At 42.1% G+C, this 26,442-nt stretch overlaps 1 protein-coding gene across 1 annotated transcript in view; it reads left to right on the top strand.

Annotated features, from left to right (window-relative positions):
- LOC309565966 (mucin-5AC-like) overlaps nt 1–26,442 on the top strand; it is a gene marked incomplete at its 3' end in the record, with an annotated part of 179,326 nt that overhangs the window by 51,090 nt on the left and 101,794 nt on the right. The window contains exons 15-24 of the mRNA XM_082270993.1: nt 2,598–2,724; nt 4,135–4,384; nt 8,060–8,106; nt 9,568–9,665; nt 9,776–9,927; nt 13,281–13,419; nt 20,035–20,145; nt 21,388–21,567; nt 25,100–25,339; nt 25,756–25,912. Of these exons, the coding sequence (XP_082127119.1) occupies nt 2,598–2,724; nt 4,135–4,384; nt 8,060–8,106; nt 9,568–9,665; nt 9,776–9,927; nt 13,281–13,419; nt 20,035–20,145; nt 21,388–21,567; nt 25,100–25,339; nt 25,756–25,912 (1,501 nt within the window). The remainder of the gene's footprint in view (nt 1–2,597; nt 2,725–4,134; nt 4,385–8,059; nt 8,107–9,567; nt 9,666–9,775; nt 9,928–13,280; nt 13,420–20,034; nt 20,146–21,387; nt 21,568–25,099; nt 25,340–25,755; nt 25,913–26,442) is intronic.

Here is a 26,442-nt window from a genome sequence, read left to right as displayed (position 1 = left end):
ATTTTTTTTACTTTCTATTAGAGTAAAGGGGTGACTTTGCGCTAATAGGTGTCCCTCTTTTTTTCTTTAGATAGTTGGGAGGGACTGTATTGAAATGATCATGGCAAATTTTTTTGGTATTAATATTACTGTTTCAACCAAACAGCCAAAACCTTGTTTTATCTTTCGTTCATTGATGGACACAGCTCCAAAATCTTCGTGACCATTGGGTTATGCTGCCCTCTACAGGAGTAGGACACTAGGCAGCTTTACCATGCCTATGGGGCATTCCCAGGAGATATACTCCCACTTCCTGCTATAGGCAGGCACTTTTTCTGCCTAGTCTGGGAAAAAGGACTTAGTTCTTTGCTGGGATCTCCGGTCCTAGCATTTTTTCTTTTTTAAATGGATTTTTTTCCTCTTTTATTATTTTTTGTTCCTGTGAGAACTACAATCAACTGCCAGACTGGGTAACGCACTGGATATTTTAGCTCTTTACGGTCTTCCCAGCGAGCGCGACCCAATCACGCTAGGTTGGCCGTGGCATAGCCCCACTGGAAGGGGGCTGGCCGGGGAGTTAAACTTCTCGCGAGGACACTCAGACCTGGTCACGACCTGAGTCGCAGTGTACATCTGGCCCACAGCAACCCCATTCCAAGATGGCTCGGTGGTCTGCCTGGAGTGATGCCCACCCAGTTCCAAGGTGTGGTAAGTAGTGTTCCCCCTCTCCCTTGGTGGTCTTTCAGGGTAGATGTGGGCCCCTCCCTGGGATCGTTGGACCCCCGGGTTCCCCTCCATCCCCCCCAGCTCCTCTAAACAGTCACTGTGGGTACTAAGGATCCTCCTGAATCTCAGTACCTTTTTGGTACATGACCATGACCAAGAAACACATCCCAGTGTTTATGCACAGATGCTGCTTCTCAGCTCTGCATCTTCCTACAGCTTCCTAGCTGCTCTGTCCCGCATGGACTCTCTCAGGCTCAGGCCCTGCTCCATCCCGACCTGGACACCATGGTACGCAACAGCATCTCTCACAGTGCCCTTCACACACTAACCCTCTCGGGAGGGGGGGGGGTGAGTCTCTGAGCTCTATCTCTGGCTCTCATATGAAACCAGCACACACCTGTGCCATCAGTGTGCTTGCTTTTTACTATTTTAAACAGTGGCATGGGCTCACCATACTAAAATATGTCAAGGGGAACTTGAGTTCTTTTTTGGATCATAGAGTACATGGTAAAAAAAGGGCAAGTGTTAGGCTGCATTCACACCTGATCGTAGCAATTTACAGGTGTTTTTATTTGAGAGTTTTTGAGTGTTTTAAAAGAGTATTACAAGCGTTTTATAGGCATATTACAATTGTTTTACAGCTTCAGGTGTTGTTGTTTAGCCAAAAGAAAGTGCTCGGGAGAGGAGAGGGAGAGTAAATTGGGGGGGGGGGAGAGCTGGCGTTTGAGAAGAAAATGAGCGACAAAATGCTTTAAAAACCATCAAATCAGGCATTTCTTTTGAAGTCTATGGGTCCAAATTGAAATGAATAGCATTTGGCTTGTTGAGCGTTTTAAAGCTACAAGCTTCAAGCAGAAAAATGCTGAGGTGTGAACGGGGGCTTAGGATAAATCGATAAAATATGCATTTGAGTAGTAACCTGATATTACAAAAAAAAAGAAAGTGGCATACAAAGAAAACAAAAATTGTGATGCGGATACTTCCTGCGACGTTCCATGTTTTCTTTAAGTCAAGGCTTGACAAACTTGCTTGAAATCTAGGAGTCAACTAAAAAAGTTAGGAGCCAGTTTTTTTTTTTTCACGCATGTGGAATGGCCAGCTTCTGTCAGACTGGTTACCATACACATGGGCCGAATGGCGGCCAGTTTTTAATGAATCGGCTGATGTTGCCCTGCATTCAGCCTTTGTGTTCTTGGCTTGATGGTGTGGTGGGCAGTGGCTCATTAGGGAAAAACAGATCAGCAGGTTGGAGGCGATAGGAAATCCAGTAATTCATGCCACCTTAGGCCCCTTTTACACGTGCACCTCCGCTAAGCGGAATCTGATTGCTCAGTGGGTATTTCTCTGCTGATCCCCACTGAACAGGTGGATGACAGGTCTTGTCCACTCTGCTAAGTAGAGCGAACATGGACACAGTCCTGCTCTTCTCTATGGGGCAGTCAGATGGAAATGGACTGCTTGTCCATTTCAATCCGATGCCATCTGATTTGATCGGTCGGACGGATGGAAAGTAGGACCGCCATCAGTCTGTTTTAGGCCAACAGGATCAAATGGCAACAGTTGTTAGCAGACATCCGCCACTCCATAGAGGAGACTAGAGGGCCTGATCAGGTCCACCAGAAAGACTAACAGGCTTGTTGCAGCCCCATCCACCACAAGAAGGAGCCAGTTCCCCAATGGAAGCATCTCCCTACAGAAAGACCCCCAACTACCGGCCAGCTTGGCATCTTAGCCCATGCACCCTTGGGCAGGGGTCGCAGTGTAGCCCAGGCACCAGACCGCTAATTCTAGTCACCAACCTGGCGCCTGGGGTTTGTTGAGCCCTGCTTTAAGTTTAATAATTGTACTTCTGTTCACAAAGTAACCAATTTGTATTGTTTCTGTTTTCTCAGAGGTGTCGTTATGACTCTTGTAGCTGTAAAGACAGTGAGAAGTGTATGTGCGCTGCACTCTCCTCCTATGTCAGGGCCTGCGCTGAAAAAGGGATCATCTTGTGGGGATGGAGGAAGGGCATTTGTGGTAAGTGCTTTTTTGCCAGTATGTAATATTAATTAAGTAGACTGATTGTAAGAGCTGTTTCCTTCTTAGCATACATACATTTAGTGTCCTTCTGTGCCCTACCACTTACAAAATAACTCATTAGACTGTATGTTGGGCCAAACAATTTTGGAAAATTTGGGAATGATTAGAACTACTGTCTAGTTTTTCCTGCTATCATGGGCTCCGCTAGGGAGAAGTACCCTCCCTGTCCTGCTGGCAATGGTTTCACCCAGAGAGGAAGTGAGGGAAATGTGCAGCAATGACACAGAGAGCAAAAAAATGTGACAAAAAATATTTTTGTATCTCTCTGTGTTGCTGTTGGAGAGTTTCCCTCACTTTCTGTCTTGTAAAACATTATCAGCAGGAGAACAAGGGAGGGAAATCTATCTAATAAAGCCTTGAATAGCCGTATGAATAAATACCATATAAGAGGATTATGTAATGCTAAAATGTGCTTTGGTCCCAAATAAAGCTAACTACCAAGAATAAACATGTGACTGGAACTTTATATGCACCTACAAGTTAAACAGATGCTAATGAAATTCTAAAACCACAAACAATCTTTATTTAGACAAGCATTAAAAAATATCATGCTGATCAAAGTAAAATTTGTATAGTCTTTAGAGACTAGCTAATACAATGCTAAACCACTATTTTGCTCAACATAATAACAGATGACATGCAGACACCACAATTTGAGTGCCATTCACACATATTGAGAATCCCAATTAGTCAGTGAATACCTACCAGCATCACATGATTATTGAGATATCTCCCCCAGGCTCATTATACTTATTAGTTAGGCAAAATTGGGCATTCAGATAACTTCTGATGTTACTGAGGACACTAAGGGGTTGATTTACTAAAACTGAGTGTGCAGCATTTGGTGCAGCTGTGCATGGCAACTTGTTCAGTTAAGCTTTGCCAAAAATAAAACTGGAAGGTGATTGGTTTGTAATGTCCCAGATTTTGCACTCTCCAGTTTTAGATCAACCCCTATGAGCCATGATCAGCCATGCAAATTTTTAATGTTTGTCTACATAAGGATTTTTTGTGGTTTTAGAATTTTGTAGCATTTGTTTAGATTTAAGTAGCCTATAAAGTCCCAGCCACATATTTGTTCTTTGTAGTTAGCAGCAAAAATCAGACAGAGGTTTATATCAGAGGTTATATTCATTTTCCATTCCTTCCAAAACTTTAAAAAAACTTTGGCATACACTTTTTACGTTTTACATATCGTTATATTGAAATATTTTTTCCATTTTAAATATTTTGGTCATTTCCTAATTTATATTTTTTTTTAGTACACTATTTAGATGTAACTGAGAAACAAAGTATTTTTATGTTAATTAAATACTTAAAAGACAATGTGAAATTCCTCTTTTGTAGACATCGATTCTTGCCCGTCTAGTCAAATCTATCTTTATAACTTGACCACATGCCAGCCAACCTGCCGTTCTCTGGCAGAAGGTGGGAAAGCCTGTGCCAAAGGGTTTACTCCAGTTGAGGGCTGTGGCTGTCCAGATGGAGAGTTCCTGAATGAGAAAAACCAGTGTGTACCCATATCTCAGTGCTCATGCTACAATGATGGCTCATACCTGAACCCACTGGAGTCCATTAATAAACTTAATGAACGTTGGTAAGTACAATGATAAAATCTAATGATGGCAAGCTGGCCATAAACCTGTGGCATCAGTTAGGCATCTGATTTTCATAGGTTATTCAGGGCAGAATAATCAAATCACATTGTTAATAAAAAATAAATAAAAAATGTAAGACATTCATATTTAAAAATCTGCACATTCTATATTTCTACAACTCATTAAAGAAATCATTGCGAAGTATTTTCACAGTCCTCAATGCTGAAGTCTACATAGATATAAGACGAGACCCAAATGAATGCAGCCCTCTATTCATTAATACATCCTCATTATTTGTTTAGGCAGCCTGAATTTGACCTGGTATCAGCTTCTCACAGTCCATTGTACAGCAAAGCTAAATAGGAGAGGAAGAATCAGCACAAGAAGCCAATCAGCTCATGTACTGATGAGAGAATTTTGATAGGAGTAGAATGCAAACTGACAGTGTGACCTACCAGTTGCAAACCGAGGTCAGGTCCGCGACAGGCTTTGCTCAGAAGAAATCGGGTGAATGATGCTAGCTATCAAATAATTCAGAGGCCTGAGAAAAGCTTGTGGTGGATAAAGAGTAATGCAGGGGGGAGACAAAGTAATGCAGGGGCAGACTGAATGTATTTCAGCAAAAGCTGGTCACAAAAAGTCATTCATAACCTGATGGATCCACAAAGAACTATATATTTACATATAATTAGGGTCAATCAACATTGTGTATTTATTTAATAAATTATGCATTTTGCAAAAAATAACTTTTTTCTTTTCCAAAATCTGCTATAAACAGTAATAACGGTGACAAAAAAAAACTGCTTAAAGAAGGATTCCAGGCATCGGTTTGTTATACATAGTTACATTTGTTAAGCTTTGATAAATGTAATTATGTAGATACCCCACCTGGCCATTGCCCCTGAAAGCTGGAATTCACTGAAGCAGACACCGCTACTCCAATGATCTCCACTTGCTTCCAGGCCCTGTGAAAAGTGCCTTCACCTCTGCTTATTGAGAATAGGAAGTCAGCTGCTCGGCACAGGCACCTTCCAGAGAATGCTTTGCAATTTCCCCCCTTCTTGGCCAGGTGCCAGGTATCATGTATGGTATATGTATAGCTACATTGGTTCAGCTGACCCAATGTAATACTGCATGTATACCATACCAATGTCTGTAATTCTTCTTTAAAAGTATATATATGTGTATATATATATAAAAACTATAGAAAAAAGTTAGTACATACACCTATACTTCCAAATTCCATATTGCAGAGTGTATCATCATGATCCTTCTGGCTAGATCCTGGGGACAATGAGGATCCAAAATCAAGTCAGGATGAGCACTGCTCAGTCATTCACAGGAAGCTTTGTATTTTTATGAATGAATACAAGGCTTCCTCTGATTGACTGAGGTGATGTCACCCACCTGCCTCTCCACCTCAGCCAATCAAAGGAAGTTCAGAGACCGGTAGCTACAACGGAACTATTTATAGTAAGATGAAACCTTTTGAAACAACATTAGGTTTCTTTGTCAGGCTTTTAAAACATTTTGAAGAAACCTGGCATGTTTTTTTCAAAAGCTTACATCTTTAATAATTCAAGTTAACTAGTAAAGGTTAACCTTTAGGCCCCATGCACACAGGGTGTCAGAAAAAATGAGTTGCAGAGCCACTTCTAACGCCAGGAAAAAGCAGCTGTAAAAACATGCTTTTAGTAGCTTTTTCCATTGGCGTTATTGCACGTTTGGCCACGTCGGCTTTTAGCAGCTATTTTTTCTGCCTCCATTCAAAATCAATGGTTGCCTAGGAGCTGTCATTGATATGGCTTTCAGGCCATTGTCAGGATGATCTGACTTGTGGTGCGACTTGCGCTCTGAGAATCTTGAGGGGGAACTCCACGCCAAAATGGGAAAAAAAGCCGTGCGGGGATCCCCCCCAGGTTCCAAACCAGGCCCTTTGAGTCTGGTATGGATTTTGAGGGGAGACCCATACCGAAAAAATTGTGTGGGGTCCCCCCCAAAATCCATACTGGACCCTTATCCGAGCATGCAGCCCGGCAGGCCAGGAAAGAGGAGGGTGTGTGGCCTGGTATGGTCCAGGGGGGGTGTGGGTGCTTCAGGGCAGGGGGAGCTCTGCACCCCCCCACCCCAAAGCACCTTGCCCCCATGTTGATGAGGACAAGGGCCTCTTCCCGACAACCCTGGGCGGTGGTTGTGGGGGTCTGCGGGGCAGGGGGCTTATCAAATAATGGAAGCCCCCTTTAACAATATAGCCATTAGGGGCGTGGCCTCCCGGTGACGTCACCCGGAGACCTTGCCCCCTTATGTCACAGATGACGTAATAGACCCTAATGGCTATGTAATAAGCTGCATGGGCTGGAGCCTGCATAATCACCGGAGACATCGTGGGAGGAGGACCAGAGGAAGAAGAAGACCAGAGGGGAGAAGACAAGAGGAAGAAGAGCGGAGGAAGAAGAAGACCAGAGGGGAGAAGAGCGGAAGGGAGAAGACCAAAGCGGAGGGGAGAAGACCAGAGGGGAGGGCAAAAGAGCGGAGAAGACCGGATTAAGATTTTTAATAAACTTCTTAAAACATCTCCTGTCTTTATTTACATACACTGCCTTTTATGGGGTGAATGGGTAGGGGTACAATGTAACATACCCATTCACATAGGGAGGGGGTCCGGGATCCTGATCTGTTAAAGGGGGCTTCCAGATTCTGATAAGCCTCCTGCTGCAGACCCCCACAACCATCACCCAGGGTTGTCGGGAAGAGGCCCTTGTCCTCATCAACATGGGGGCAAGGTGCTTTGAGGTGGGGGGGGGCAGAGCTCCCCCTGTCCCAAAGCACCCAGCCCCCCCATGTTGAGGGTGTGTGGCCTGGTATGGTTCGGGGGGTGGGGCCGCTCGCTCATCCCCCTCCCCTTTCCTGGCCTGCCAGGCTGCATGCTCGGATAAGGGTCTGGTATGGATTTTGGGGGGGGGGGTTTCAGCATGGGGCTCCCCTCAAAATCCATACCAGACCCGAAGGGCCTGGTTTGGAACCTGGGGCGGGATCCCCACGCCGCTTTTTTTTCCCATTTTAGCATGAAGTTCCCCCTCACGATTCTCAGAGCGCAAGTCGCACCACAAGTCGGATCATCCTGATCCAACTTGTGATGCGACTTCCATCCAAATCAATGGGCTCCCATAGGTAACCATTGATTTAAAAAAAAAAAAAAAAAGCGTATAACGTGGCTTAACGCTGTATAAGCAATGTTAAGCAACGTTAATCAGCCTTTAGCAGCATCAGACGTTTTTACAGCTTGACGCTGCAGCTCCAGAACGCATTGGTCCTGGGGTTTCTTTTGCAGTTTAAAAACACCTATGCCACTTGGAGCTCCTAAAAGCCCTGTGTGTGATTGAGGCCATAGAATAACATGGAGGGGCGTTTTTAAGCTGCAAAAGAAAAAAAAAAAACGATGCTCCTAACAGCAGCTGCAAAAACGCCCTGTGTGCATGGGGCCTTAAACCTCAAAATTCCCACACTGATCGGTAGCTAACATGGGACAACACTCTGCTACAGCTGTACTGTTTCAATCCTACAACTACATACATTAAGAAATATTATGCCACAGATAGATATAACTGAATAAGCACATAAAATTGTAATGGTGCATGCCTCATACTTCTTTGTCTTCTTACTTTGTCAACTAGCACTTGCCGTGATGGGAAACTTTCATGCAGTCCTTCCCTTGATAAAGGTAAGGAGATTTACATCTTTTATTTTGCCTTTTTCATAATAGACTGTACATGCACTGATAAATCATTATTCAATTATTTTACAGTATGGCTTAGTGCCTATGTAATACAAAGAACCTGCTCAGTTACTCTGAGCCAGATAGCCCTGAACTTTGCAGCAATAGGCATAAGGGCACATGACAGAGTGGGCAGATGGAAGGAAATGAGGGGTATGGGTTTATGAACAGAAAGGGTTTAAATAATGACAATGAAGTGGCAGAGAAATTTTGAGCATTGTGGAACTGCCAAGAAATGAATAGGAACCTAGTGGACTTTTCTGGTACCAGAGAAAAACGAGAGACAACAATATAGATAAAAAATAAATTTTATTACAAAAATATATAAAAAACATTTATACAATTATGAGAGAATGCTTGGTTTGGCCAATACAAGTCAAATTGCTAGAGCTGCTTATAATAGCACAATGTATTGCTAGAGGTCGACATGTTTCGCAGACATTGCTTCCTCAGGACCTCTTAGTCTTGGCAGCAAAAAGCATTGGCCTATCTATAGTGAAAAAAACATAATGATCAATAAAATGTATATAAGTGACAATAAACATGGCGAAGCACTGCATCCATCGAGTACACTCACATGCCTGTACCAGAGCCCAGCTATAGATGGCGATATGGTAGTGTGATAAAATTACGTGATTAACTGCTGAGTATATATATGTTTCTACAATAATAGGAGAAGGCACAGATGTGTTACACAGCTGCCTGCTTTAGCCAGGATCAGTGACTCTCACAAATGTATACCGCTTACTTATTTGCTGTTTCCCTGGAAAACCATAAAAAAAGACTGTTGTCGGGTATAGATTCCCACTGTATATAGTCAACCAGCAGCATGGTCTAAGGATAATAACAATATATAGAACTAAGTGACTGTTCAATATGATAACATCCTGAACAGCATCTTAGAATAAAACCCTAAACAAATTATTTATGATGGTCCAGCAAACAAAAGACACTTACTCACAGTTATATACAAATTATGTGTCAGATGGTACAACAAGACCCATCCATGGAGCACACTACCCAGCAGCAGCATTGGGGAACTAGAGGACAACATTTACATAGAGAAGTTTGTTCCAGCTTTCCTCCCTGTTTTAGACTGAAAATGCTTAAAAATACACCTTAGAAGGGATAACAACCTGTTTAATTTTTATACTGTTTTTTTGTACCAGCATCTTTGAAGTTAATATTACTATGGTATTATCGGAAATGTTAATTTACCATTTATTATAGGTTTGGCCATAACCTGTCATAGGTAAAAATGAGTGTATCTGTCAGCATTTATTGAATTAGGGTTATTTTATGTCAGATGTTGTGTATATTTTGTTTTACCCAAGCTTACTTCCGAGGTTCAGCCCTACCCAGGTCAAGTTATTTTAGATATGAGACTAATTTGAGGTTTCTCTTCAGCTTGTCCCAAAGGAAAAGTCTACTATAACTGTGACAACCAAACAAGTGATTTAAAAGCCCCCAACCAAAGGAGTTGCAAGACACTTGACATTGGCAATGTGAGTGAACCTTTAAAGCATTTTGGGAAGTGCGCAGTGAATGTTACGATTATATACGGAGTCTTTAAATAATGAATTTGATTTTTTATTACCTTCATTTTTCAAAATAGTTTCCGACAGCATGTCTCTCAGGGTGTGTTTGCCCCAATGGACTTCTAGATGATGGGGCTGGTGGATGTGTTCCTGAGAAAGATTGCCCATGTAGCTACAAACAAGATAGTAATCCCAGTGGGACCGAGATCAATGTGGACTGTAATACATGGTAACTAGATATTTAGATTTGCTTGAATTTTCTCCCTTATGTCTCTTCTTTGATGATTTATACACAGTTGAAGTATACATGTACATAGGACTTTTTAGGTGCCGTTAACATATACATGCTATAAAATGCAACGTACCAAAACACAATCATTTACAAAAAGCCTTAAAATCACAAATGAAAAATAGAGAAAGAAGTTTTGTGCAATAATATCTGTCAATATCCCAACAAATTACACTTCACGCCCTGCAATAACCTCTGAACACACCACTATTACTTTTGGTTATACAGATATCTATTATTTCCATTTATTTGGGGATTATTACTGCAGTTGGATAAGGATCATTTTTCAAAGTTTGCCCAGATCACAGATCCATTGATAAAATGGGGTATGACCATTCAGAAGTGGAGATTCTCTATAAACTGAAGGTGGGCGGGGCTCTCAAACTCCTGATGAACTAGGGGAGGAACCCGCCCATTTCTTACATCTAAAATTCTACTGGTGAGATCTCTGTCTTTCAGCTGCTCTGTATGCATATCTGCCTGTGCCATTATGAGGGGCTTCTATTCTCCATGTTGAATTATCTAATTTACAGTGGTTGTAAACTCTTACATATAACAATTAAGTGAAAGGCCTCAGGTGATACACAGAGATTACAGAAATCCTCCAATATATGTTGTACCTGTTTATATGCAGCATTCTCTTCTCTACAGCCATTCAAAGTCCAGAATTTATGAAGCTTGGCTGAGCTGTCAAAAAGGGGGCAGAGAGCTGAAGTTACACTCTGTAGTGCTCAGTAGGGAAAGCTCTGAGATCTGATTGGAGGGAAGGAACTCCCCTCCCTTCACACAGAACACAGGACCAGAGCTGAGGATGTCAATCAGTTGGAGCTCTCTCCCCTGTCATCGCTTTTCTAAAACTTGACTCATGCAGATAGCAGGGGAACAAAGCAGCAGGCAGAAATTACACTTAGTGCTCATAATTTAGACAAGTACACACTATAGAGGGATATGCTTTGTTCATATTTCATGAAGAACAAAGGGGGATAGACTCCCAAAAGTTGCCGCTGTGTTGGGGTTCCTGATTGGTAGCAGGAAAAAATGATAATGCCCCTACAGAGCCCACCAGGTTGGTAGCCATTGAAAAACAATAGTAAGGAACTACAAAATTAGGAGACACAGAAGTACCCCTGAAAGGATCAACTATGGACACCAAGGTGGGTGAAGAAACGGAAAATAACTTTATTGTTGGACATATGGCTGAAATTCATCAAACATGGTGTAAATAAGGTGTTGCATAACACACAGTAAAAACGTTATTAAAAACAAGGCAAGCACAATAGGACAAGGTCATCAACCCGGGTTGGATGCTGTAAGAGCTTACTGGATGGGAGATGCAGTGGGGTAATGGATGATATGGCAAGCAAAAATTGCTGTTCCAAATGGCAGTATTGCACAGTCCCAGCTGCAGCAGTCAAAAGCAGTATTGCATGAAAGGGGGATAAAGTCCTTGCAGGGACAGTTCCATATGTTTTGGAAGTAAGAAAAACTGGAAAGGATGGATCGGTAATTGGAGGGTCTTGGCTAACCCAGGTGAGGGGCTAAATCTGAAGTCCTGCCGAGGTAGTAACAAGCTGGGGATAGGCAAGTGGAAGCTTGCTAGCAGGTAGACTCCATGCGAGGGGGTCAGATGGACAGTATCACAATGTAAAAGCCTCGGGTAGCATACCAAATACCTCTTAGGACCGTCCATTTTGGCATTAATCCCAGCCAGTTAGTAGATGTCCCGGGTTTGGATGGACACAGCAGACTCAGCGGTGGTGCAGCCCGGCCTGGCGTTCCCAGCGATTAACCTTCCCTCCACGGGGCTTCCTGGTAGATGGGCGGGCAAACAGATGGCGGCCCGACGTCACGCCGGACGTAGGAGGCGGGGAACGCTTGCTGCGGCCGTAGGGCGCCCGGAGGTCAATGTAGTCAGAGTCCTATTGGCAGTATCACCGGTTTCCTCAGAGCTGGAGATGGGGGTGTCCTGCAGGGTATCTTATAGAGGCCTATGATTAGGTGCACCTGTGTCAGAATTAGCATACAGATAACAAGTAGTATGTTCTTATGGCCACTAGATGTCCTCGCTGGAAAAAATGAGTAAAAATTACTTTGCCCCCATAGAGGTCATTCGGATTTCCCAGGGAGTGCGGATCCAACCTTTCCAGTTTTTCTTACTTCCAAAACATATGGAACTGTCCCTGCAAGGACTTTATCCCCCTTTCATGCAATACTGCTTTTGACAGCTGCGGCTGGGACTGTGCAATACTGCCATTTGGAACAGCAATTTTTTTTTTTTTTCTGTTCAAACGGTTTTTATTAAAGCAGAAGGAATGTAGTACAAAACAATACCAATAGGTAATAGTGGTGTGGAACAGTAATTTTTGCTTGCCATATCATCCATTACCCCCACTGCATCTCCCATCCAGTCAGCTCTTACTGAATCCAACCTGGGTCGATGACCTTGTCCTATTGTGCTTGCCTTGTTGTTAATAACGTTTTTACTGTGTGTTATGCTACACCTTATCTACACCATGTTTGATGAATTTCAGCCATATGTGCAACAATAAAGTTATTTTCCATTTCTTCACCCACCTTGGTGTCCATAGTTGATCGTTTCAGGGGTACTTCTGTGTCTTCTAATTTTGTAGTTCCTTTGTTCATATTTCATGTCTGCGGTTTATAACCACCTTATTGTATATTATGGCGTTTTCATCAGAAGGTGGTGGTGGTGGTGGGGGGGGGGGGGCAGAAACACCAGTACCTGAGCTGGGACTTTTGAAAGGAAGTGCTTGTTGCCATTGACGTATCCAAGACATAAGAAACCAGAAGATGATTTAGTTGACTTATTCGCACCTATGCATTTTCCCCTTTAGTATTTTTTACTGAAATCAATAAAAATACATCAAAGCACATCTTAAAGAGCACTGCAATGCCCTTTATTTTTAATGTCAACTTGGCCCATAGCCCATCTTAACATGCATCAAAACGTGTTGACGCACATCATGAGTTGATATGCTTCATGATGCATCAACATACGGCACTTTGCACATCTTAATGCATACATTGACATGCATTTTTTTTATGCATTTCAATTTTTTTCAATAAAAAAAAACGCATAAAGCAAATGGGTCTGTGGCTACCTGAACTGCCCTGACCATGATTCTGAAAAGGTTTTTTCATTCTTTAAGAACCCATTAATGAAATATAGAAGAAAACAAAAATATTAGTACAAAGTCATACAGTTCACATGAATGTGAATATCTTTAGATCTACATCAACTGACTATCTGTCTTCTGATCATAAATTCACAGCTTATGTCAGAGTGGGCGATGGAATTGCACCGATGATGTGTGTTACAGGACATGTTCAATTTATGGAAGTGGTCATTACATCACATTTGATGAGAAATTGTATGACTTTGATGGGAAATGTGAGTTTGTAGCTGCCAAGGTAAGAGACCCTATAGTTATTTTAGTTGTACATTGTTTATACATAATGCAGTTTAGCTGGTTTTTAAAAACACATGCCATCAATTTTGTGATGCCAGCTGTCAATTTTGTGTCCTTGCTATGTGCTGTGTGATGTACACATTTTATCTAAGCTTTTTATCATTTAACTGACTCTATTTACACTTAATGGCGCTATCCTTCAACTTTAAAGCAAATTTTTTTGCAATTTACATTCATTCATTCAGATATTGTCCACTGCAGTAATTATTTTCCACCACTAGATGGTACCCCTCTTCTAAATTGAATGATGACTAGCATCCTTTACACTGCTTCCTCTAAGCCCAACATGCCAAGAACCTGCCTCTCGGAGGCTTAAAAATAGTTGAACCCTTTTTCAAAAATCGCACCGCCCCAAAATCCATGCTACATTGTTTCCATGCTCTTTGGCGTGCACTAGCTTTTGCAAAAGCATGCATGTTAGCAAGGTACATGGGGGGGTACCATTACGAATTAATTAATTCATGTACTTGAAAACCTCAGATTAGCCTCAATTCATGCACCTTCAGACATCAAATCAATCCCAATTCATGTACTTTCAAACCTCAGATCAGCCCCAATTCATGTGCAACAACTGTGTTTGAAAAATCATGAATGCAATAGTATTCATATAGGTAAAGCAATATTAACCACTTAAGGACCGAGCCTATTTTTGAAACATTTTGTTCACAAGTTAAAATCTGAATTTTTTGCTAGAAAACTACTTTTTATAGCAAAGACTCTGGAGAATAAAATGGCGGTCATTGCAATATTTTGTGTCACGCGGTATTTGCACAGCAGTCTTTCAAACGCAATTTTTTTGGAAAAATTATGAAAAATTAAATTTCACTGCATTTAAAAAAATTAAACAGTAAACATAGCCCATTTTTGTTGTATATTGGGAAAGATGATGTCACGTTGAGTAAATAGATACCCAACATGTTACGGTTAAAATTGCGCACACCCGCTGAATGGCTACAAACTACGGTCAATAAAAATCTCCTAGGGCGACGCTTTAAAAAAATTAGCTCTTTTTTTAAAACTATTGCTCATGCTCTGGCGATCGCAGTGATACCTCACATGTGTGGTTTGAACAGCGATTTAATTTGCAATTTAATTTGCGGGCGCGACTTCCGTATACATTTTTTTTGTGCGCGAGCTCACAAGTGGTTGTACCAGGGTGATGCCTCTAGCTAGAGGCATCATCCATGTACCCTTTTTTAGAGCCGGCAGTCGGCTTTCCGGCAGTAATGACCAATGCGGCTCGGGAGCCGCTTGATCGTCACCCCAGCGAGTGGGAGGGGACACCCCCCTCCCGCCGCCTTCTGCGGCTCTGCCCGGGTCTCCTGTCCCACCGGGAGACCTGAGCAACCAGCCGGCGGATATGCTTAGATCGGGTCTCCAATGACGTAACCCGGAGGCGGCGTCCATGATGTCACATCCGGGTTACTCGACTGCTAAAGGCACCAAATTTAAAAAGTGAGTGTATTCAAAAATGCATTTTTCTGAGTTTTGAATACATGGAAGTGCAGTGGAGGGGTCTAAGGTCTTTTAGACCCCCGATCCCTCCATAAAGAGTACCTGTCACTGCATATTGCTGTCACAAGGGATGTTCACATTGGTAAACTTAAAAAAATAAATAAAATAAATAGGAAAAAAAAATAAAACATTTTTAGCCGTCCCCATCGCAGTGAGCGCCAGAGGTATCGCCGCGATCACAAGAGCATGAGCAATAATTAAAAAATAAGAGCTACTCTCTAACGCTAAACTGGTAACCGTTAAAATTTTTTAAAGCATCGCTTATGGAGATTTTTATTGACCGTAGTTTTTCACCATTCAGCAGGTGTGCGCAATTTTAAACCATAACATGTTGGGTATCTATTTACTCAATGTGACATCATCTTTCGCAATATAAAAAAATGGGCTAAGTTTACTGTTTAGTTTTTTTTTAAATGCAGTGAAATATGATTTTTCGTAATTTTTCAAAAAAATGGTGTTTGAAAGACCACTGCGCAAATATCGTGTGACAAAAAATGTTGCAGTGACCGCCATTTTATTCTCCAGAGTCTTTGCTAAAAATATATATATATATATATATATATATATATATAATGTTTGGGGGTTCTAAGTAGTTTTCTAGCAAAAAATACTGATTTTAACTTGTAAAAAATGTGTCAAAAATAGGCTTGGTCCTTAAAGCGGAGTTCCAGCCTTTTCTGTGTTTATTAAAAATCAGCAGCTACAAAAAATGTAGCTGCTGACTTTTAATAAACACACACACCTGTCCCATGGTCCAGCCTGAAGCCTCGATCCTCTCCCTCTGGTTTCGGCGGCGCCGGCATCACTGGTGTGGGCACCCGGCTGTGACAGCTTGCGGCTTCACAGCCGGGTATGTGCTGCGCATGTGCGAGTTGCGCTGCGCATCTTGATTGGCCGGCATTCTTCTGGGACCTCTGACATGTCCCAGAATATTGCAGGGAGGGAGGGGGAGGGGGAGCGGAAGTGGGAGCGGGTACCTGTCAAAACCACTACCTAAAGCAGAAGTTCCACTTTTGGGTGGAACTCCGCTTTAAGTGGTCAAAGCAGTTACAGAAAACTGTTTTGTACTTTTTTTACATTAAAAAAATAAAAGCTAACCATAGTAGGCACCCTTGTCAGTAGTAAATGCTTTGTCTCGACCATCAACCTGCTACATCTGCAGTTCAGTTAGAAAAACAACAGACTTGCTGGCCAGTTTACCAGGTGAAAATAAAAGAAAGCCCAAAAAAGACAACTAATGCAGCCACCACATCTAAGAGTTTGTAAGCTGCACTATAATAAATGTTTGCTTTTGGTTTTTAATACTGCTTTAAAGTAATAAAGTTATTTAACTGATACCATCTCTTAAAGCCTAGGGCCGGTAACGGCAATTCCCCTTCATCACATAAACATAGACAATGTTGACAGGGAAATTCTTCCCACTTAACCATTGTGTTCTCCCTGGTGGGCAGGGAAAATTCCGGGGAAGGGGCACGTAGAGGAGGAAATATTATGAGCTCGGTTTTAGATAGATTCAGTTTGAGGAAGTGGTGAGACATCCAGGCTGATATGTCTGTTAGTAGATCAGTTATGCGGGAGGAGACTGATGGGGTGAGCTGAGGGGTAGAGAGGTAGATTTGGGTGTCATCGGCATAGAAATGGTAGTGGAAGTCATGGGAGGCTATTAGCTGACCCAGGGAGGAGGTATAGATTGAGAATAGTAGCGGTCCAAGGACAGAACCTTGGGGGACCCCAACAGTAAGAGGAGTTGCAGGGGAGTAAGTGGAATTGTAAGTGACACTGAAGGTGCGGTGAGATAGGTAAGATTCGAACCAATGGAGAGCACAGTCACGGAGACCGAGCAAACTGAGTTTTTTGAGAAGGAGGGGGTGGTCAACAGTATCAAAGGCAGCAGAGAGGTCCAAGAGTAAGAGTATTGAGTAGTGACCATTGGTTTTTGCCGTTAGTAAGTCATTTGTAAGTTTTAGGAGAGAAGTTTCTGTGGAGTGTTGCTGGGGAAATCCAGACTGAAGGGGATCAAGGAGGTTATTCTCAATGAGGTGCTTGCTCAGGCGGTTGTAGACTAAACGTTCAAGGAGTTTGGAAGCAAAAGGGAGTAAGGAGATGGGTCTTAAGTTATTAAGATTGGAGGGGTCTAGTGAGGCTTTCTTTGGTATGGGAGTTACTAGCGCATGTTTTAGAGAGCTGGGGAAGATGCCAGTGGAGAGGGAGAGGTTGAAGATATGAGTTAAAGAGTGTAGGATAGAGTCAGAGGGTGACCGTAGTATTTGAGAAGGAACAGGGTCCAGGGGGCAGGAAGTTAGGTGGGCATTAGAAACATTTTTAGTGACTTCCTCTACAGTAGTTGGGTTAAACAAGGGAAGTATTGATTGTGCAGGACAAGGTGTGTAAGGTGAGGGAGATATCTGTAGTGTAAAGATCTCTTCACGAATTGTATTAATCTTATTTTTGAAGTGATTGGCAATCTCTTGAGCAATGAGTAAGTTAGTAGGTGGAAGCAATGGAGGACGAAGTAGAGCATTGAAGGTCGAAAAGAGTTGACGGGGACTGTGTGAGAGGGTGTTAATGAGAGTGATAAAGTAGGTCTGTTTGGCAGTGTGGAGGCAGGAACTGTATTTTTGGAGGGCAGATTTATATTGGCTGAAATCTTGCTGTGACTTAGTCTTACGCCACAGACGCTCAATCTCTTGGGCAATGAGTAAGTTAGTGGGTGGAAGCAATGGAGGACGAAGTAGAGCGTTGAAGGTTGAAAAGAGTTGACGGGGACTGTGTGAGAGGGTGTTAATGAGAGTGATAAAGTAGGTCTGTTTGGCAGTGTGGAGGCAGGAACTGTATTTTTGGAGGGCAGATTTATATTGGCTGAAATCTTGCTGTGACTTAGTCTTACGCTCAAGAGCGCGACTACGTTTTTTGAGGCTTCTGGTATTGTCTGTCTGCCAGGGTTGAAGTGGTCGGGGCCTGATTCTGTGTGTAGTGAGGGGGGCCAAAGCATCCAGGGTAGATGACAGTGAACTGTTGTAGACAGAAGTGGCCATGTTGGGGCAGGAGAGGGATGAGATTGTGTTGAAGAGACCATCTGTAGCAGAAAAAAGAAGTGAAGGGTTAAGATGGCGAAGGTTTCTACGGGTAATTGTTCGGTAGTTAGAAGGTAAGGAGGAGGACAAGGAGAGACTGAAACTAATGAGGTGGTGATCAGAGAGAGGGAATGGAATGTTGGAGAGGTTGCGAGGGGTGCATAAGTGGGAGAACATGAGGTCAAGGCTGTTGCCATTAGAGTGCATAGAAGCATGTGTCCATTGTTTTAGGTCAAAAGAGGAGGTTAAGCTCAAAAGTTTAGAAGTAGCAGGAGTGTTAAGATTAACAGGGATGTTGAAGTCTCCAAGAATGATTGTGGGAATTTCAGAAGAGAGAAAGTAGGGTAGCCAGGCAGAGAAGTCATCAAGGAAGCCTGATACCGGTCCAGGAGGCCGAGAGATCACAGCAATTCTCAACGAAACTGGAGAAAATAGACGAATACAGTGAGCTTCAAATGAGGAGAGAGACAGAGAAAGGGGTGAATGAAGAACCTGAAAAGTGCTTTGAGGGGAAAGCAGAATTCCAACCCCACCTCCTTTCCGTCCACTAGGCCTGGGAGAGTGAGTCCACAGGAGGCCACCATGGGAGAGGGCAGCAGGAGAAGGAGAGTCAGAGTCTTGAAGCCAGGTCTCAGTAATTGCAAGCAGGTTGAAGGAGTTTGTGATAAATAGGTCATGGACAGAGGTTTGAATCTCGGACATTTCCTGCTGTCTATGGCCCAATGAAACCCAGCCAAGAGATATTTTTTAGATTTAGATTTGTTTTTGTCACATTTGTGTTTCTTTCTTTAATTCCATTGGGGATCTGTTGTGACTGGAATAGGAAAGCACCAACAGCATTAGTAAAAAAAGAAGTGCATTCTGTTACACATTCTACTTAAAATGTGTTTTTGGTTTTTCTGCATTCGATGGAAAAATTTCCCATTGTTTCAGAAGTCTCTTTTTAAGTTAAAACCTAAGCCCCAGTTCACACTATGAACAGGGGCATTCCTGTGCGATTCATATGCAATTTATTACAGTGCCATTTGACCTTATTCATTTTGAATGGGCTCAAACTATACTGCATCGCACCAACAGTAGTGCATGCACTTCTTTAGGAAATTAGCTGCAACTGGATTGTATGATACTTTTGTGCCATGCGATCTAGTGCAGGCAAAGCCAATGTCTTTGTGACCTGCACGTGGGGTGTCGTTAACTTAACATTGACTTTCCCCCTGGCCTTATTGGCTGCTACCTGGCTGTTTGGCATGTCCGAACAGCTCCCACATCTCCACTACACCTTCCGGGGAACCCTCGCCCGGGTCTCCTCCATACCCTGACAACTATCCCTTCCTGTGCCTGGGCTTTCATTGCCCGGTGTATGGGCTTATCCACTACCACCGCCTTGCCCCATCTGGGGAGTATGTTCCCCCCTAGAGACTCCCGTAACTCCGCAAGACTTATACTCCCCCTCTAGCGCTGGGGTCTCACATCAACCCAACTCCTCAGACCACGGGTCTTGCCCTTAATTAGGGTACCTTTTACGTATAAGTCTTACCCAATTGAGCAATATGATCCAACTTGACCTTTCTGAGTAGTTGCTTGCAATGTCTTCCCTCTTCCCGGATACTTGTTGCTTTTGATTCTTTGTATGCTGGTTCAGTTGTCCTATGTTATGATACTTTATTTGACTTGTTTAACCATTCATGCCTGTATTTCCATCTGAATTCCATTTTTTTGTAATGCATCTTTTATTATCAATCAAATGTTTTGAAAAAAAAAAAAACATTGACACCTGCTGAAGATTGTAACTGCAGTGCATTTTGAACATGGTGTGGGGAATGTGCATGGATTGCAGGTTTCTCGTATCATGTTCTAGTGTGAATTAACACCTCCTCTGCTCTGTCAAAAACTAAAAAAAAAAAAAAAAAAAAAAGTTAAAAATGTATGTTCAAGATCGTTTGCAATAACAATGTATTTATTTGCAGGATTCCTGTGGCCCTAACCATTCCACTGGCACCTTCAGCATTGTCACAGAGAACGTACCATGTGGCACAACAGGAGTTACATGTTCCAGAGCCATCAAGGTCTTTCTGGGGGTGAGTATGCTTGAATTTAATATCATGGTTGGTCCTGGATAAGTGTGACTAAATTTAACAGAAATGTTCCCTGAAATAGCACTACAGATAACTGTGGTGGGTCATTTGTACAACTAAAGAAAACCTGGACCCAACAGAGTAGGGCAGGATCTCTCAACCAGGATTCCATGGAACCTTAGGGTTTCTCCAGAGGTTGCAACGGGTTCCTTGAGCAGTGAGAAGTTTCTGCCTCCCAGATAAGTTCCCACTGACACCATTGATCTTCTTAGCTATCTTTAAGGGGGTAATTCTTCCCAATGACCACCAATGTAAGGAGCATTCTTCCCACTGACCATCACACTAACGTATCATGAGTTGTAGATATAGTATTTAATAGCAGGGGTTCCCTGAGACTGGAAAGTTATATTAAGGCTTCTTCTCTGTTGAAAAGGTTGAAGAAGTCTGCAGTAGGGTGTCCATACAGTTAAGCTTTGTTTTTTGTTTTTTACAGTCAGGCTTCATAAATTGTAAAAAAAAATACGGCTGTCTTTTTAACCTTCTTAGCGGTATTCCCGAGCGTGGCTCGGGGTTACATTTCAAATCCAAAAGCGGTAACCCCGAGTCACACTTGGGGTACCGCCAGAAGCATCGCTGGATCCTGTAAAAGAGGTTACTTACCTCGTCACCGGGATCCAGCGATGTATGCGAGCAGTATGCGGCGGCGGATCTTCCTCCCGATCCTCTCCGTGCCCCGGCTTCCGTCTCCTGCAACGTGACGTTCGCAGGGGGGTGGAACCGGCGGCAAATTCAAATGTAAAACACACCAAACACACTGATACCATTCAAAATAAAATAAATTCACATTACATTGCCCCCCAGTGCCCTTTCCTGCAGTTTTACTGTACTTTTTATATATACACATACATACATACTTTAACTTATTAACTTATTTATAGTTTTTTATTAAAATAAAAAAATATTTAAATAGTTGGTTTGGGCTGCTCATTCTTAAGAATTACATGCAAAATAATGGTACCGCTTTCAGCACCTAAAATCCGAAAGAATCATACCGCCAGGGAGGTTAAAATAAAAATACTGTGTTTACAGCATGCTGGAAAGACATCTGCTCTTTACATTCTTGATTAGATAATGTCTCACTAAATCTACTAATTATATAATATGCTTGCAATCTTATTCAAAAGCTTTTGAAAAATGATATACTGTATAATAACTAAACATTATTATTCTATTCTTAAATCTCAGAATAAAATACTTCGATTAGCAGATGAGAAATTGGTGGAAATTGCAGGCGAAGGTGTAATAGGTGTGAGTTACCTGACCCGTGAGGTTGGTATTTACCTGGTCATACAGGCAGACAACGGTATTCTTCTGATTTGGGACAAAAAGACCACCATATTCATCAAGGTTTCCCCAGCATACAAGGTAAGAAGTTCTCCATATCATGCAAAAAAAGGTGTTATATGTTTTCTATGCACCATCGTTCCCACCTTGTCTGAACCAGCCCAAACTACTGTATGTACAGGTCTGAAAACCTTTGAACTCTGATAAAATACCATTGCTGATGACTTTCTTCTTTGAAGCCCCTAAACCAGCGGTCTCCAAACTGTGGCTCTGGGGTTGGATGTGGCCCTTTGCTTGCCCCTATCTGGCCCTTGGGGCACTATTACATTCACAACTTACACTAATGATGGGCATCGGTGTGCGCAGCCTATTTCATTAAGGTGTGCGCCCCAAAGTTAAAACACACATGCCTTTTTCTGCAGCCTCAACTGCACTGGACAGTGAACGAATAGTAAGTTCTCTGCGCTGATCGGCTTCCAGGTTATTCACAAACTGAAGCTTGTAAACAGTTTACTGTGCTTTAGTTGTGAATGAACACCATGATTGAGTGTATTTACTGTGTTCATTTAGAAAATGAAGGGGCAAGTAAATGAAATATTGACTAACCATTTCCCCCAATCTGCATCCTGAAACATCTCCCGCAGCAGCCGAGGGAAAAGAAGAGGAGGGAAGCCAGCAGCATTAGGGGAATGTCCGAGCAGTCAGCAGTGCGTAGAGTGATTAGGGTGTGCCCAGGCACACCTGGCACACCCCCTGCACATGCCCATGATGATGGGGGACTATTCCTCCCACTGACACCAGTGGTGGGGCACTATTCGTCCCACAGACACCAATGATGAGGGTCTTTTTCTACTCCCAATAAACCAATGCTGGGGCATTGTTTACTGCCACTGATGCTGGGCATTTTTTATTCCCACTGGCCCTAACCTGGCCAGTCTAATTTCTAAAGGATAGTAAACTGGCTCTTTGTTTAGAAAGTTTGGAGACCTTTGCCCTAAAACAACAGTAGTAGCAGAATATAACTCACCCTTCCCCCTGTTTCCAACCATGAAAATGTCTTTCTTTTTGGGTAGTGCCAGATTTCTGGAAGTGGCAGTGCTAGCCAGCAGATAATGACTGTGGGGTTGATTTACTAAAACTGCAGAGTGCAAAATCTGGTGCAAGGTAGCCATCATCTTTTAACTTCAGTTTGTTTAATTAAGCTTTGACAATAAAAATCTAGAAGCTGATTGGTTTCTATGCAGAGCTGCATCAGATTTTGCACTCTCCGGTTTTGGCAAATCAACCCCATACAGATTCTTTTCAGACACACCTGGTCAGAAGTGCAGTTTAAATTTGTCAACCCTATTAATGACTACTAACAGGGGGAATTCGCAAAGCATGGAAACATTTGATCAATTCATCATTAACAAACATTGCTTATTTCATGTATTTGTAGCACTGTCCCCACAGGAACTGCTGAGTAGTATCAGGCAAAAAATGGGGTTCCCCTTATGGGACTTTATAGGCACATAAAATATAAAAATATATGAAAAAGGTAATTGAAAAAATATTATTTTATTGTAAACACAGAAATATAATATAATGATTAAAAACAGTACAGGCAAGGAAGAGAGACAGGTAAATCAACCACAGTAGTCTGAACTGAAACCCAACATGTTTCGAAGCCAAAGAGAATTTGCTTCTTCTTCAGGGGATGGTTCAAACGGTACTCTAATGAATAAGAAAATATAAAAAATATAAAAACCAAGGATTTTTGAAGGTTTTTTAAATGAGTAGTATCATGACGGGCTCCCCTGGTTACCAGCACACAGTTACCTTTAAATAAAGTCCCTGGATCTTTCCTTGCTCCTGATGGCTCCTCACACAAATGAACAGTCTAGGGTTGTTGTTTATTTGTAAATGGGATAGAAGAATGGAATAGTGGGATACTCCAGCTAAACTATTGACGTTGGTTGAGGACTTATAGCTTCAGGACTTTCTTGGTAATTAGTAACAGCCAGACTGTTGATCCACACTTCCACAAATGTAGATGGGATTAAGTCTCTTGCTCTCGTTACTCTCTGACAGGACAACTTGATGGATAACTTATCTTCAGGACACTCTCACTAGCATCCCCTTTCAACTGACACCCGTCCACTGACTATCCTAGGAGCAGGGGTGGCCCCCCTCAGGTCAGGCCCCTTGACACGAGATTTTGTATTCACTGTACTGCAGAGACAGATCCTCCAGTGTCTCTCCTCTCAGTCAGTTTCTCTGGACCTCTGGGTTCAGTTCCTCACTGCTTCTCTCCAGGCCCTCGGGATGACCCCCTGAGGCCGCATGGCACCTCTACAGAGGAGGAGGCAGCCGCCCCCTCCCTCCGGGACTCCGCTATCTAGCCGAAAGTCCTCAAGCACATGTGTTCCTTGCTTTTATACAGTATCCCAACAGGCACTTTTCCCTCTGCCAATCATCAGGACTGTATCAAAGCCCATGCACCCATTCCTCAGGTTTCCTCCCACTGTCCAACATGCCTTCCTATTGGACCAGTGTGAAATACTCCCTGGACAGAATGAGTTGCATTCTGAGCACAATGAGCCAACCTCACTAACAGATCCTGCTCTCTGGTAGGCATAGAACAATATAGATTTACCTGCAGCTCTTCTGGTAAGCAGACAGAGCTCAAACTATACTTTCTCACTAGCACTTACATAGGAGGCTGCTACATATTTTTGCCTAAATCAAGGCAAACTAATAAAACATTTTGTATAAGATTTAACATTTTGTTTAGAGTATATTTAAAACCAAAGCTTTTTTTAGTTTTAGATAGTGTAAAGAAGGAGAAAATCCTCTATCAAGTCGTTTTTGCTGGCCTAGTGCTCTTTCAGATAGAAAGCTGGGGAATGGTAAAAATCAGTGTCTGATCCATGGTTTTAACACCCCCGGCCACCCACCTGAACTGTCCCACTAAAGCTGGGTGGGGTGTCACCCACCCAAACTATCCCGGTACAGCCTGACTGGACTGTATAGTGCTGTAGCTGTGATCGTTTGCTTTTGCAGCCACAACATTTTTAACTTGGGGTGTAGAGATTGACAGGCAGTACGGCCTGTCAAACTCACCCTTTGAGTGTAATGGTGCTGCAATGCAACTGCATGCCAAGCACATGATTGTGATGTGGTAGTGCGGAATTATAGGAATAAATCTGGTGTCAAGAAGGTGTTATAATGCCTCCTGACCACCTGTCAAATGCCCTCACATAAAGGCAGCAATAAAAAGCTGAAAAACTATCTAGTCCATCACTACTCAAAAAAACAAACAAACAACCACTGTCTTAACATACATATTAAAGCTGGATACACACTATACAATTTTCTTTTGATTTTTTACTTTAGATTTACCAAAACCATATAATAGGAGGTCAAACCCAAACACTTCAATTAGTATGCAATCAGGCAGGCCCTTATACTACATAGTTCAAGGTAAATCTAAAGGAAATCAAACAACAAAATTTGTATTGTGTGTATCCAGCTTAAGATTACATTCAGGATTTTCACATTGTTATTATTATTAAATTAGCTATTTTTGTGCACAAGATTTTGTGTCTATAAAAGGTATTTTTTCCCCCTTTAGGGCAAATTGTGTGGTTTGTGTGGAAACTTTGATGATATTTCACAAAATGACTTTATGGCCAACAACATGTTACTAGTCAATGATGTGCTGGAGTTTGGAAACAGCTGGAAGATTGACTCTACCTGTCCTGATGCACTAGAGGTGATCAATCCCTGCATTAAGAACCCACATCGCCAGACCTGGGCTGAGAAGCAGTGTGGACTAATCAAAAATGATGTCTTCAAAATCTGTCACAGCAAGGTATGGTGATGAGACTTGAGTTTAGCAGAAAAACTAACAATAAAATAGTTTTTGTAAGTTTTCTCCAAGTGGGTCTATGGGTAACTCTTCAGTGACTTCCGGTAGTTAAAGCTTAGATGCCCAGGCCAATTTTAGTGCCGTCAGTTCCCATTGTTTAAAAACTGCATTTCACACTTCACTGTGAATATTTTTTAATTTTTTTATTTTGGCACTGTAACAACTGCAGTCATTTATGGTCAGGCTCTGGACTAAGGGGCCACATTACTGCAGATTGTGAGCAGAAAGTGGATACACATGCCATAGCTAACTTTGTTGCTATCTCCATAGAGACTTTAACATAGTTAGTTAAAAAAAAATAAGAAAATGCATTCGCCAGCACAGAACATAGTGTATTCCAGTTGTTCTTGTTGTGATAGGTGGATCCAATGCCATTCTATGAGGCCTGTGTGAGTGATGCTTGCGCCTGTGACAGCGGTGGAGACTGTGAATGTTTCTGCACAGCAGTAGCTGCCTATGCTCAGGAATGCACCAAAGCCGGAGCCTGTGTCTACTGGAGAACACCAGACATATGCCGTAAGTAAAGTATTATAAAGCTCAGGGGTGGTGCATTAATGTGGGTTTCACGTTGCATCCAATTCAGTAGGAGTGACCTCAAAAATAATGTACTAGCTTAGCACTTGAAGAAATTGTGTGGACTCGTATTAAACTCTTAATAGAAAAAAATGTTTAATTTGCCTAAAGTGTTTATCATGGCAACATAAAAAAAAAAATAAATAATCAGTAAATCTCTGATATGAAGGTAAGTATCCCTTTTCTAAAAAAGTTATACTCCCCGCGCCTAGGAGTTATTAAATATAAATTACCTTTAAATATGTGTATAAAATTATGTAAAATGTAATAATAGTAAATTTTAATTTAAATTTGTGTAAGAAATAGCAGCAGCAGTAGTAGAAAATGATGATTGGAAAAAATAGTCCTAAACTTAGGGCTATCTACAGCGCTTGCTAAAAGATTTTATATAATATTATGTGAATATAAATATATATAAAGGTGCTAATGTGCAAAATAAATTTTCAAATCAATTACTCAATGTGCAAATAGTG

The sequence above is a fragment of the Pelophylax lessonae genome, assembly GCF_965119305.1.
Source record: "Pelophylax lessonae genome assembly, chromosome: 10".
NCBI lineage: Eukaryota > Metazoa > Chordata > Amphibia > Anura > Ranidae > Pelophylax > Pelophylax lessonae.
This window is presented reverse-complemented; position numbering and strand designations above follow the sequence as displayed.